General features: G+C 45.1%; 1 protein-coding gene across 5 annotated transcripts in view; it reads left to right on the top strand.

The window, feature by feature from the left end:
* recql5 (RecQ helicase-like 5) overlaps positions 1 to 15,207 on the top strand; it is a 120,463-nt gene that overhangs the window by 94,925 nt on the left and 10,331 nt on the right. For 3 of the 5 annotated variants that reach the window (XM_070857452.1, XM_070857453.1, XM_070857455.1), the window contains 4 exons: positions 479 to 555; positions 1,351 to 1,444; positions 5,425 to 5,565; positions 6,738 to 7,291. In XM_070857452.1, coding sequence (XP_070713553.1) covers positions 479 to 555; positions 1,351 to 1,444; positions 5,425 to 5,565; positions 6,738 to 7,291 — 866 coding nt within the window. Of the gene's footprint in view, positions 1 to 478; positions 556 to 1,350; positions 1,445 to 5,424; positions 5,566 to 6,313; positions 6,388 to 6,737; positions 7,292 to 15,207 lie in introns of those variants that run through there. The other 2 variants (XR_011587294.1, XM_070857454.1) reach the window with 2 other exon arrangements.

Raw genomic sequence — 15,207 nt, forward strand, 5'->3', positions numbered from 1 at the left:
GGGTTGCCCACAGGAAAGGACTTGCATTTATATAGAGCCTTACACCACCTCAGGACATCTTGGAGTGCTTTGCAGTCACTGTTGTAATGTAGGGAAACGCAGTAACCATTTTGGAGACAGCAAGGTCCCACAAACAGCAATGAAACATGACCAGATAATTGTTTTTTAGTGGTGTTGGAGAAGGGATAAATATTGGCCAGACACCGGGAGAACTCCCAGTATCATCGTATCAGGCCGAGAGGTAAAATGTACCCAATAGATTCAAAAAAAGTAAAAGTGGGTAAAATACTGGAAGTTTATACACTGAAGGATGTATTTTTTTTACCAGATGGGCACAGATCAAGGTGCACTACATTTTTTTAGGAGTTGATTGTGCAAAAGTGTACATTTATGTTGGTGGCACTGGATGCCAAGTGTACTAACTGTTTTGCCTTTCTCCTTTCTCTGCGGTGATTACCAATGCTGTCTGCTGCATCAGGCACGAGAACATTGTCTTCACATGTTGGAGGAGGCACTGACCAAGAATAAACAGCAGGGAGTCGTAAAACCTGAGTGGTAGGTAAAGTATGCAGCAGCCAAGTGCACACATGGATATTCTAAACAACAACTTGCATTTATATAGCTCCTTTAACTTAGTAAAACATCCCAAGACACAGCATAAGAACGTAATTGAACAAAAACTGATACCAGGGCAAAGAGGGAGATATTAGGATGGGTGACCAAAATCTTGGTTAAGGAGTTAGGTTTTAAGGGGCGTCTTAAAGGAGGAGAGAGTGGTGGAGAAGTTTGGCTAGGGAATTCCAAAGCTTGGGGCCTAGACAGCTGAAGGCACGGCCACCAGTGGTGGGACAAAAGAACACAAAACTCTGTTCTTGCCTAAATGCCTTTATACTTTTATTAAGTTTGCACTATAACCTGTCGCTCCTCTAATTCTTGCCTCTTGAGCATCCCTGATTGTAATTGTTCAACCATTGGTGGTCGTGCCTTCTGTTGCCTAGGCCCTAAGCTCTGGAATTCCCTGCCTAAACATCTCCGCCTCTACCTCTCTTTTGTCCTTTAAAGACCCTCCTTAAAACCTACCTCTTTGACCAAGGTCGCCTGCCCTGATTTCTCCTTATGCGGCTCGGTGTCAAATTTTTTGTTTTATAATACTCCTGTGAAGCGCCTTGGGATGTTTTACCATATTAAACGCACCATATCAATACAAGTTGTTGTCTTCCTAAGACATTGGATCCTTATTTCAATGAGGTCTTTGGCACAATATGCAAGCAATGTTCGTGCACGGGCTCAAGTATTTGGATTAACATAGCTGATCCATATCCTGATGTCCATCTCCTCTCTCACTAATAGGGCTGACCCTCATTCATGTGCTGTAGAGATGGAATATGAAGCTTTCAAAATCACCAAGATGGCTAACTTATACAAAGCACTGGTGCTGAGAAAGGTGGGTAAACAAAGTGATGCATTGTTGGGGACCTACTACACTTCCATACAGTGTGACTTTTAAGTATATTTACGTAATTATAAATGGTTATTAACAGCCAAACATTTTGTTATTGTAACTAGGGGAGGGGCCAGCAGGGTGTGGAGATTAAAAGGAATTTAGAACCTGTAGCAGCCCAGTAGCATTATATTTAGAAGAGAGTTACAACAGAGAGCTTAAGCCTCAGAATGAGAGACTGTTCTAACTGAAAGGCTGATAATGAGGATGGGATGTAGAGTTATAACTGGGAACCTTATAATGAGAGTAGAGTATGCAACAGTATTTTACTGAGAGCTTCATAATAAGCATAGGGTGTGACAGTGTTAAAATGAATTATTGTGCAGCATGCTGCCCCATTAGTGTGGAGCAAGCCTGTGCATTGCACGATGTCATGATATACAGTAAAGGTTGCCTTTGTATGCGCTGGCTTTAAAATGAGGATTGATGGTCTCAATGTTTGTCTTGTACCATTAGCTGCTAGCATAGAGTGGAGTGAGGCGAGATTACATGGGGAATGCGAGTGTTCGCTTTCATTATGGTATTTTCTTCAGGGGAACAGAATTAATAACAAAATACATACCTTATGTTGTACTGCCGACACTATGAAACTGTGCTAATAAAATGCATCTCATTCTACACTGTTTTTCACTGAGTGTGCCTCTGCTGGTTTTAGTGCTGTTAAACTGACAAAGTAATTGATTAAACACCAGTTATGGGGAAGTTACTGGAATCTGTCATCAGATAGATGACTGAACACTTGGGCAGGTATCAATTGATTAGAGGGAGTCGACATGGATTTATGAAGAGTAGGTCATGTCTGACTAATCTAGTTGAATTTTTTGAGGAGGCCTCTAAGTATGGTGGATAGGGGAGTGTCTATGGACGTTGTCTATATGGACTTCCAGAAGGCATTTGATATAGTTCTGCATAAGGGATTAATAGCAAAAATGAGAGCACATGGAATTGGAAGGAATCTATTACATGGGTTGGAAAATGCCAGGATGTGACGAGTGGTATTCCCCAGGGATCCGTACTGAGGCCTCAGCTTTTCACCAAATATATCAATGACTTAGATGAAAGAGTAGAGAGCTGTGCATCCAAGTTTGCTGATGACACTAAGTTAGGAGGCACAGTAAGTTGTGTAGATGGGAGTAGTTTGTTACAAAGGGACATAGACAGACTAAGTGAATAGCCAAAACTGGGGAAAACTGATGTGGGTAGTTCAATGTGGGGTAGTGTGAAGTCATCCATTTTCCATCTGAGACAAATCAGAATTTTTTTTAAAGAAAGACTTGGATTTGTATAGCGCCTTTCACGACCACCGGACACCTCAAAGCGCTTTACAGCCAATTAAGTACTTTTGGCGTCTCGACACTGTTGTAATGTAGCAAACGTGCCAGCCAATTTGCACACAACAAGCTCCCAAAACTGAAATGTGATAATGACCAGATAATGGTGAAAGGCGAGGCGCTGTGGAGGAGCTTAGAGATTTAGGCGTCCGTGTACCCAAATCATTTAAAGCTAGTGCGCATGTACAAAAAGTAATCAAAACACTTCATGGAATGTGTTGGCCTTTATCTCGATGGGGTTGAAATTCAAAAGTGAGCAAGTGATGCTACAGTTGTACAGCGCTTGGTTAGACCCCATCTGGAGTATAGCATTCAGTTCTGCACCTCATGAGAGATACACTGGCCTTCTAGAGGGTACAGTGTAGATTCATCAGAATGGTTCTCGGGCTTATAGGGTTAAATTATGAGGACAGGTTGCATAAACTTGGCTTAAATTTGCTTGAGTTTAGAAGTTTGAGGGGCGATCTAATCTAGGTTTTTAAAATGATAAAGGAATTCAGTAGGGTGGATACAGAGAAACTGTTTGCTCTGGTAGGCAATCCAGCACAAGGGAGCACAATCTCCTGTTCCTTGCTGCTGAAACATAGAAAATAGGAGTAGGCCATTCGGCCCTTCGAGCCTGCACCGCCATTCAATAAGATCATGGCTGATCATTCCCTCAGTACCCCTTTCCTGCTTTCTCTCCATACCCCTTGATCTCTTTAGCCATAAGGGCCATATCTAACTCCCTCTTGAATATATCCAATGAACTGGCATCAACAACTCTCTGCGGCAGGGAATTCCACAGGTTAACAACTCTGAGTGAAGAAGTTTCTCCTCATCTCAGCCCTAAATGGCCTACCCCTTATCCTAAGACTGTGTCCCCTGGTTCTGGACTTCCCCAACATCGGGAACATTCTTCCTGCATCTAACCTGTCCAGTCCCTTCAGAATCTTGTACGTTTCTATGAGATCCCCTCTCATCCTTCTAAACTCCAGTGAATAAAGGCCCAGTTGATCCAGTCTCTCCTCATACGTCAGTCCAGCCATCTCAGGAATCAGTCTGGTGAACCTTCGCTGCACTCCCTCAATAGCAAGGACGTCCTTGCTCAGGTTGGGAGACCAAAACTGAACACAATATTCCAGGTGAGGCCTCACCAAGGCCCTGTACAACTGCAGTAAGACCGCCCTGCTGCTATACTCAAATCCCCTAGCTATGAAGACCAACATACCATTTGCCTTCTTCACCGCCTGTACCTGCATGCCAACTTTCAATGACTGATGAACCATGACACCCAGGTCTCGTTGCACCTCCCTTTTTCCTAATCTGCCGCTATTCAGATAATCTGCCTTCGTGTTTTTGCCCCCAAAATGGATAACCTCACATTTATTCACATTATACTGCATCTGCCATGCATTTGCCCACTCCCCTAACCTGTCCAAGTCACCCTGCAGCCTCTTAGCGTCCTCCTCACAGCTCACACTGCCACCCAGTTTAGTGTCATCTGCAAACTTGGAGATATTACACTCAATTTCTTCATCTAAATCATTAATGTATATCGTAAAGAGCTGGGGTCCCAGCACTGAGCCCTGCGGCACCCCACTAGTCATTGCCTGCCATTCTGAAAAGGACCTGTTTATCCCGACTCTCTGCTTCCTGTCTGCCAACGAGTTCTCTATCCACGTCAGAACATTACCCCCCAATACCATGTGCTTTGATTTTGCACACCAATCTCTTGTGCGGGACCTTGTCAAAAGCCTTTTGAAAGTTCAAATACACCACATCCACTGGTTCTCCCTTGTCCACTCTGCTAGTTACATCTTCAAAAAATTCTAGAAGATTCATCACGCATGATTTCCCTTTCATAAATCCATGCTGACTTGGACCGATCCTGTCACTGCTTTCCAAATGCGCTGCTATTTCATCCTTAATGATTGATTCCAACATTTTCCCCACTACTGATGTCAGGCTAACCAGTCTATAATTCCCCGTTTTCTCTCTCCCTCCTTTTTTTTTAAAGTGGTGTTACATTAGCTACCCTCCAGTCCATAGGAACTGATCCAGAGCCGTTGGACTGTTGGAAAATGATCAATACATCCACTATTTCTAGAGCCACTTCCTTAAGTACTCTGGGATGCAGACTATCAGGTCCTGGGGATTCATCGGCCTTCAATCCCATCAATTTCACTAACACAATTTCCTGCCTAATAAGGATATCCCTCAGTTCCTCCTTCTCACTAGATCCACTGTCCCCTAGTACATTCGGAAGGTTATTTGTGTCTTCCTTCGTGAAGACATAACCGAAGTACTTGTTCAATTGGTCTGCCATTTCTTTGTTCCCCATTATAAATTCACCTGAATCCGACTGCAAGGGACCGACGTTTGACTTCACTAATCTTTTTCTCTTCACATATTTATAGAAGCTTTTGCAATCAGTTTTTATGTTCCCTGCAAGCTTCCTCTTGTACTCTATTTTCCCCCTCTTAATTAAACCCTTAGTCCTCCTCTGTGAATTCTAAATTTCTCCCGGTCCTCAGGTTTGTTGCTTTTTCTGGCCAATTTATATGCCTCTTCCTTGGTTTTAACACTATCCTTAACCTGCTTTCATAACAGGTTTCAGAGATTAATAAGTCAACCCAAAGCGAACCGTTGCACCCACAACTGACTAAAATGGACACGACAGCATCAACAGTGGCAACAGCAGACCGTGAAAAAGAAAGTGAAACATTTATTTCCGCATCACAGCTCTATTCTGTGAGTACATCTCTTGTCTCTTCATGGAGGAGTGTAAGCCCCTCTGTCTTCTGTAATGTATCTGGGTTTGGGGGGAATTTAAGATCTATCAACACACTTCCTGCTCCCTGAAACCTGTGTGTACTAAACACATCACAACCTTCCATTCCAACTCATTCTTTGGCAGGCCTTCAAAACTATGGACCCTTCCCTTAATCTATCCTTCCTCATACAGGCTTTTATAACTCGGACTTGGCATCATCTAATCACGACTTCATGATTTATTTCATCTTCTCGTTACTCCTCGTCACCCTGGTGGTGTGTCTCAACATGGCCTTTCACCTTTCCACAACGTTTTTCCATTTAATTTTTTTTTAAACAAATAACCTTATCCCTCATACTGTTTTTTAATTGCTCTGTATATATTTAAGTGTATCTCAATTCCAGCCAGTCCCAGTCCCCTTCAGATCAGATGGTGAGCGGTGCAGCATGGACACTGTTGCCTGGCTTCCGGTTAGGTGGGTGTGTTCAGGCAGTCTGCTCAGCCCATTTGCTTGTAAAACGGTGGCATTGCTGGAACACTGCTCCTCTTGGAATTTTAAAGCACACTGTAATGCAGTATATGTACACCCCCTAATTCTAGTAAATAGCACGTAGAATTGGAAACCAGGAACGCCACACTGATGATACCAGATTTTTCCATTCCCTTAGGTTGTATGATTTTTTTTTCATTAAACTACTCCTCTCTGTTTCTTTTCTTCTCTGTGAGGCAATCCTGCCATATTTCCACTGATCCTAGTTGCTGAGCTTGAGATGCTGGAATGTGAGTGGTTGACTGCATGGGTATGTGACTGATCTTAAGCCATTGACTTCTGTATTGAGAGAATCTGGCTGACCTCAAGCCCCTGCCCATTGTCGCGTGAGTGTCACTTACCTCGAGCCTCTGCCCGCTGTATTGTGCATGTGACTGACCTCAAGCCTCTGCCCGCTGTCACGTGTCACTGACCTCAAGCCTCTGTCCGCTGTCGTGTGTCACTAACCTCAAGCCTCAGCCGCTGTATCGTGTCACTGACCAAGCCTCTGTCCACTATATTGTGCATGTGACTGACCTCAAGCCGCTGTATTGTGAGTGTCAATGTCTTTACACTGTACCATAAATATGAGACAGATGCTGATCTATTTCTGTTTTGCAGTTCAAGCGAAAGCGTGTTGGAGTAGCAGGTCAGAGTTCATCGAGCCCATTCCAGACCGCAGGAGAAATGCTAAAGAGCTCTGTGGTAGTGGCCAGTGAACAGAGGACTGGTGCTAGATCAGTACACCATGCAAACAGAGCTGGAATTAAAGAAGATTCGAGATCTCAGGATATTACACAACCCTCTGTAGTCAGCACTGTGAGAACAGGTCAGTCCTTGCCTCTTCAGGCCAGTCCCAGCAAGAAGATATTCACTAAAAGGGAACGGCTGGCAGAGAGTGCCAAGAAGGACTCACAGAATATTACCAAATTCTTTCGGCAGAGCAAATCTAACGAGGTAGCAAAGGCTTCAGCCAAGGGCCTTGGTGCCAACTGCAACACTCTTGTTAATGGTGCACAGCAAGAGGAGGACAGCAGCAAAGGATCCTCTTCCATTTGGACCTCGTATGGAGAACTGGAATCTTTGCCAGATTTGGATAAAGTGACTAAGACTGTAAATGTGGAAACAGTGGAGAAAAGTTTACAGTCCTGTCACCATATGGATGAAAAGACAAGGTAACTCTCGAGGCTGGGCAGTACTGGTGTCGCATTACCTGTTACTTCCTACCTACTGACTTTCTCTGTGCTGATCAAAGTGAGGGATGTTGGTGCTAGGGAACGGAACACTCTCCATTTTAGACACCCGGTGTGAGCATCAAGCTTCCTCTACTCTGCCCCCTCAATTGCTAACGAATTTGCTCAAGAAATTGTACCATTTCCCACATTGGCCGTCCATCCTGTGACCTTTCGGAGTGAGATTGGTATGAGAACAATTTTTGTGCTGTGTAACCGGATTGAGGCTGCTCAAATGCATTTCACTAGACCCTTACAGGCAACAGACAATCTTACAAATCATTGATTAGACCACGGCTGGAGTCTTGTGTACAATTCTGAGCTCCTCACTTTAAGAAGGATGAGGGTACAGAGGAGGTTTACTAGGATGATGCTACAGATGAGGGAGATTGGTTACGTGAAGAGGCAGGAGAAGCTGGGAGTGTTCTCAGAGTAGAGAAGGTTAAGGGGAGGCCAAATAGAGATATTTAAAATTATGAAGTGTTTTAGAGCAAGTAGGGGAGAAACTGTTTCCTCTGGCAAGTGGTTCGGTAAGCAGAGGTCATAGATTTAAAATAATTGGCCAAAGGAATTGGGGGGGGGGAAATGAGGAGGAATTTCTTCACACACACGGTTAAGATCTGGAGTGCATTACCTGAAAGGGTGCTGGAATCAGATTCCGTGGGAACTTTCAAAAGGTAATTGGGTGCTTAGTTGCAGAGAACTAATTTGCAGGGTTATGGGGAGTGGCACTAAATTGGACAGCTCTTTCAAAGAGCCGGCATTGGCGTGTCGGGCTGAATGGCCTCCTTCTATGCTCTAAGATTCTATGGGTCTTTCATCCAATGAGTCTGCACTGGATTTGAACCCAGTTCCCAGTGGTGAAAGTGTCTACCACACTGCACCACTCACTGTCCTTAATGTATGATCTAATCTCTCATTTCTTTTACAGCTTTTATGTAGCCAATAATAACTAGTACAATTGGTCTAGACCAATGGTTTTATACTCTCTGGTTTGTTTCCCACATGAAGCCAGTGGGTTTATTGTCGTGGATTAGTGTTACACAGACATACTTGGTTGCCAAGTCATTCAGAAATGATAACACAAAAGTAGAACAACCCTGATGTAAAGACAGTGACATGAAACATGCTTCTAACACAACCCAGCAGCAGTGTAATAATACAAAATAATAAATATGCTATGCTTCCCTACATCAATCTTATAAGCAGAGGTCATAGATTTAAAATAATTGGCCAAAGGAATTGGGGGCGGGGGGGGGGGGCGGGGAAATGAGGAATTTCTTATAAGAACATAAGAAATAGGAGCAGGAGTAGGCCATTTGGCCCTTCAATAAAATCATGGCTGATCTGATCTTGACTTCAACTCCACTTTCCTATCCACTCCCCATAACCCTTGACTCACTTATTGTTCAAAAATCTGTCTATCTCCACCTTAAATATATTCGATGACCCAGCGTCTGAGGTAGAGAATGCCAAAGATTTACGACCCTCTGAGAGAAGAAATTCCTCCTCATCTCCGTTTTAAATGTGCAACCCCTTATTCTGAAACTATGCCCCCTAGTTCTAGATTCCCCCACGAGGGGAAGCATCCTCTCTGCATCTACCCTGTCAAGCCCCCTCAGAATCTTATACGTTTCAATAAGATCATCTCATTCTTCTAAACTCCAATGAGTAAAGGCCCAACCTGCTCAACCTTTCTTCATAAGATAATCCCTTCATTTCGGGAACCAACCTAGTGAAACTTCTCTGAACTGCCTCCAATGCAAGTATATCCCTCCTTAAATACGGAGACTAAGACTGTACGCAGTACTCCAGGTGTGGTCTCACCAATACCCTGTACAGTTGTAGCATGACTTCCCTACTTTTATACTCTATCCCCCTTGCAATAAAGGCCAACATTCCATTTGCCTTCCTAATTACTTGCTGTACCTGCATACTAACTTTTTCTATTTCTTGCACAAGGACCACCAGATCACTCTGCAGCAGCACTTTTCTCATCTCTCCATTTAAATAATTTGCTTTTTTAATCTTCCTACTAAAGTAGATAATCTCATACTTTCCCACATTATGCTCCATTTGCTAAATATTTGCCCACTCACTTAGTTTATCTATATAGTATAGGAGCAGGGAGGTTTTACTGCAGTTGTACAGAACCCTGGTGAGGCCGCACCTTGAATATTGTGTACTGTTTTGGTCTCCTAATCTGAGGAAGGACATTCCTGCTATTGAGGGAGTGCAGCAAAGGTTCACCTGGCTGATTCCCGGAATAACAAGACTGACATGAAGAAAGACTGGATCGACTAGGCTTGTATTCAATGGAATTTAGAAGAATGAGAGGGAATCTCATAGAAACATATAAAATTCTGACGGGATTGGACAGATTAGATGCAGGAAGAATGTTCCCGATGTTGGGGAAGTCCAGAACCAGGGGTCACAGTCTAAGGATAAGGGGTAAGCCATTTAGGACCGAGGTGAGGAGAAACTTCTTCACTCAGAGTTGTGAGCATGTGGAATTCTCTACCACAGAAAGTTGTTGAGGCCAGTTCATTAGATATATTCAAAAGGGGAGTTAGATGTGGCCCTTACAGCTAAAGGGATCAAGGGGTATGGAGAGAAAGCAGGAATGGGGTACTGAAGTGCATGATCAGTCAGGATCATATTGAATGGTGGTGCAGGCTCGAAGGGCCGAATGGCCTACCCCTGCACCAATTTTTGTGTTTCTATGTCTATGTTTCTATATCCTTTTGCAGATTTTTTGTGTCCTCTTCACAACTTACTTTCCCACCTATCTTTGTATCATCAGCAAATTTGGCTACAATGCACTCGTTCCCTTCATCCAAGTCATTACTGTAGAGTGTAAATAGTTGAGGCCCCAGCACTGATCACTGTGGCACCCCACTTGTTGCAATTTACCTGAAAAAGACCCATGTATCCCGACTCCCTGTTTTGTTAATCCTCTATCCATGCTAATATATTAGCCCCAACCCTGTGAGCTCTTACATAGAAAATAGGTGCAGGAGTAGGCCATTCGGCCCTTCGAGCCTGCACCACCATTCAATAAGATCATGGCTGATCGTTCACCCTAGTACCCCTTTCCTGCTTTCTCTCCATACCCTTGATCCCTTTAGCCGTAAGGGCCATATCTAACTCTTGAATATCTCCAATGAACTGGCATCAACAACTCTCTGCAGTAGAGAATTCCACAGGTTAACAACTCTGAGTGAAGAAGTTTCTCCTCATCTCAGTCCTAAATGGCTTACCCCTTATCCTTAGACTATGTCCCCTGGTTCTGGACTTCCCCAACATCGGGAACATTCTTCCTGCATCTAACCTGTCCAGTCCCGTCAGAATTTTATATGTTTCTATGAGATCCTCTCTCATCCTGCTAAACTCCAGTGAATACAGGCCAAGTCGATCCAGTCTCTCCTCATATGTCAGTCCAGCCATCCCGGGAATCAGTCTGGTGAACCTTCGCTGCACTCCCTCAATAGCAAGAATGTCCTTCCTCAGATTAGGAGACCAAAACCGAACACAATATTCCAGGTGAGGTCTCAACAAGGCCCTGTACAACTGCAGTAAGACCTCCCTGCTCCTATACTCAAATCCCCTAGCTATTAAGGCCAACATACCATTTTCCGCCTTCACCGCCTGCTGTACCTACACGCCAGCATTCAATGACTGATGTACTATGACACCCAGATCTCGTTACACCTCCCCTTTTCCTAATCTGCCGCCACTCATAATCTGCCTTCGTGTTTCTGCACCAAAGTGGATAACCTCACATTTATCCACATTATACTGCATCTGCCATGTGTTTGCCCACTCACCTAACCTATCCAAGTCACCCTACAGCCTCCTAGCGTCCTCCTCACAGCTCACACTGCCACCCAGCTTAGTGTCATCTGCAAACTTGGAGATATTACACTCAATTCCCTCATCCAAATCATTAAAGTATATTGTAAATAGCTTGGGTCCCAGCACTGAGCCCTGCAGCACCCCACCAGTCACTGCCTGCCATTCTGAAAAGGACCCGTTTATCCCGACTCTGCTTCCTGTCTGCCAACCAGTTCTCTATCCATGTCAATACATTACCCCCAATACCATGTGCTTTAAGTTTGCACACCAATCTCTTGTGTGGGACCTTGTCCAAGAGCCTTTTGAAAGTCCAAATACACCACATCCACTGGTTCTCCCTTCTCCACTCTACTAGTTACAACCTCAAAAAATTCTAGAAGATTTGTCAAGCATGATTTCCCTTTCATAAATCCATGCTGACTTGGATCAATCCTGTCACTGCTTTCCAAATGCGCTGCTATTTCATCTTTAATAATTGATTCCAACATTTTCCCCACTACTGATATCAGACTAACCAGTTTATAATACTTGTTTTCTCTCTCCCTCCTTTCTTAAAAAGTGGTGTTACATTAGCTACCCTCCAGTCCCTAGGAACTGATCCAGAGTCGATAGACTGTTGGAAAATGATCACCAATGCAACCACTATTTCTAGGGCCACTTCCTGAAGTACTCTGGGATGCAGACTATCAGGCCCCGGGGATTTATCGGCCTTCAATCCCATCAATTTCCCTAACACAATTTCCTGACTAATAAGGATTTCCTTCAGTTCCTCCTTCTCACTAGACCCAAGGTCCCCTAGTATTTCCGGAAGGTTATTTGTATCTTCCTTCATGAAGACAGAACCAAAGTTGTGCAGTAACCTTTTATGTAGCACCTTATCGAATGCCGTCTGGAAATCCAAATACACTACATCTACTGGTTCCCCTTTATCCGCCCTGCTCGTTACATCCTCAGAGAACTCTAGAAAATTTGTCAAAGATGATTTCCCTTTCATACAATCAAGCAGAGTCAGCATGGTTTATTATGATTTTCTAAATGCCCTACTACTACTACCTTAATAATGGACTCCAGCATTTTCCCAATGACAGATGTTAAACTAACTGGTGTATAGTTTCTTGCTTTCTGTTTCCCTCCTTTCTTGAATAGGGGTGTTACATTTGCGGTTTTCCAATCCACTGGGACCTCTCCAGAAACTAGGGCATTTTGGTAGATTGCAACCAATGCATCCACTATCTCTGCAGCCACTTCTTTTAAGACCTTAGGATGCTTGACTTGACTTAAAACATATTAACTCCTAACTGGCCTCCTGCTTCCTTCTGAGCCTGGCCAAAGCTTGCTCTTGCAACTTTCTGTTTAAAAGTTGACTGCCTGTGTCTCTGTCTCTGTTTTGATCGCCCTGTGTTCACAGCCAGGAGCAAAGTCCTGCCAGACCACCCACATCGAGTGTCTGGGACCATGACTTCCCAGTGCACACAGTTATGAGGTGTTTATTGATTGCCAACATAGGCTTACGGAGTTTTCATCCTTTAGTCTTTGGGGTAGCAACATCAAACCGTGGCACGATAGCATTTTAACCACCTTTCATCTAGATGCATTCTTTTCCCTAATGAGTGCCCTAAATATCAAGTTGGTATAAGTTAGAGGAATTGGGTGAATGAACTTGGCTTTAAAAAATTAACATTTAAAACAAACTCTTGCAAATTCTTTTTGTGGAAGAATGGTCAAGAAACCCAAAACAGGCAGCCACTCTCTCTCAAATCACCACAGGCTGGGGATTAAGCCCAGGATCTTCTCTTTTTAAATTTTATTTATTCATTCATAGAACGCTGGCGTCGCTGGCAAGGCCAGCATTTATTGCCCAACCCTAATTGCCCTTGAGTAGGTGGTGGTGAGCTGCCGCCTTGAATCGCTGCAGTCCGTGTGGTGAAGGTGCTCCCACAGTACCGTTAGGTAGGAAGTGCCAGGATTTTGACCCAGCGACGATGAAGGAAGGGCGATATATTTCTAAGTCAGGATGGTGTGTAACTTGGAGGGGAACTTGCAGGTGATGGTGTTATCATGCGCCTGCTGCCCTTATCATTCTAGGTGGTAGTGATCACGGGTTTGAGAGGTGCTGCTGAAGAAGCCTTGACAAGATCCTGCAGTGCATCTTGCACGGTGCGCTGGTGGTGGAGGGAGTGAATGTTGAAGGTGTTGGATGGGGTGCCAATCAAGCGGCTGCTTTGTTCTGGATGGTGTCGAGCTTCTTGAGTATTATTGGAGCTGCACTCATCCAGGCAAGTGGAGAGTATTCCATCACCCTCCTGATTTGTGCCTTGTAGGTGGTGTGAAGGCTTTGGGGAGTCAGGAGGTGAGTCACTCACTGCAGAAAACTCTGATATCCTCTTGTAGCCAAGTAAGGAAAGACAACTGCCAACCACATCGGCGCTTGTCAAAAAGATGGACTATCAAGGCACTGCTGGTGCCTTCCACAAAGTGGATCTCTGGCCATCCTAATGCCTGCCCACACCTGGGAGAGGGAAGCATTACCTCAAATCTCTCACCCCCACTCTCCACACCTTGGATCTCTCACCATCTCCCTGAAAGGCGCTGCTCAGTGTCGAGCTTACGGCTCGCACCTCACTGTAGGCAACTAGGCCCATACAGTAGAGTCTGGTCTCCAGTTGTCTTGGATCCCATTGCCACTGGACCAAGACCTTGCTCTGCTAAGCCTGTGTGGCCACCCCACATTAAAAGAACTCTCACAGGCATCTTTTGTCCTTCAAAATGAAGTTTGAGACCTGGAACGTCAGGACCCTCATGGACAACTCCAACAGCGACTGACCAGAATGTCGCACTGCTATCGTGGCCCGGGAGCTCAGACGCTTCGACGTCGACAGCGCCGCCCTAAGTGAGACCCGACAGGTAGGCGAAGGCCAGCTCAAAGGTAAACCAGAAGAAGAACGCCGCCTCCATGGAGTTGGCTTCGCCATCAAGAATGAGCTGGTGGGCTGTCTCAGAGACTCCCCCTGCGGGATAAGCAAACGTCTCGTGACACTCCGGCTCACCCTAGCCCGGAACCAGTGCGCTACAGTCATCAGCGCATACACCCCAACATTCGATGCAATGAGACCAAAGAGGACAATTCCTGTCCTGGGTCCCTACGGACGACAAACTGAGCCTCCTCGGCGACTTCAATGCCAGAGTCAGCAAAGGGACACACCTCTGGGGAGATGTGATCAGCAGAGGGAATTTGGAAAACCAACTCCAGCCGTACCTTGCTCCTGACATCACCAACGCCTTGTTCCGTCAGAGAGACAAGTACAAGGCATCATGGCAACACCCTCACTCCAAGCACTGGCATCTGCTCGACTATGTCATCGTCCGAGCGAGGGACTACAAGGATGTGCGCATCACCCGCGCCTTAACAGGAGCTGATGACTGCTGGATGGACCACTGTCTAATCCGCTCTACCATCAACATCAACATAGCCCCAAAGCAGCGATGGCAACAGAAACAATGTCGCAGAAAAATAAATGCCGGGGCACTCAAAGACCCAGTTAAGAAAGGCCGATACAGCCAGCGCCTCACTGCCAACCCTCGATGACCCCGAGACGCAGAGTGCCCATAGCGCCTGGTCTGCCCTCGAGGCCACTATAACCAGCGCCTGCGAAGAGACCCTCGGTCACTCAACCAGGATACACCAAGACTGGTTTGACGAGAACGACTTGGGAGATTCAGGATCTAATAAGCTGCAAGCATGAGACATTTCTGAATTTAAAGTGGCAACCCAACCTTCGAGCAGCAAAGCAGCTCTACAGGTGGCTGAATGCCGAGGTCCAACAAAAAACCCGTGACCTAAAGAATAGATGGTATGTGGAGAAAGCACAGAAGATCCAGCAGCACCTCTCCCAGGTGTTAGCTCCTGGCTGTGGGCAGGCATTAGGATGGCCAGAGATCCACTTTGTGGAAGGCACCAGCTGTGCCTTGATAGTCCATCTTTTTGACAAGCGCCGATGTGGTTG

This window comes from Pristiophorus japonicus, chromosome 16 (assembly GCF_044704955.1).
Source record: "Pristiophorus japonicus isolate sPriJap1 chromosome 16, sPriJap1.hap1, whole genome shotgun sequence".
NCBI lineage: Eukaryota > Metazoa > Chordata > Chondrichthyes > Pristiophoridae > Pristiophorus > Pristiophorus japonicus.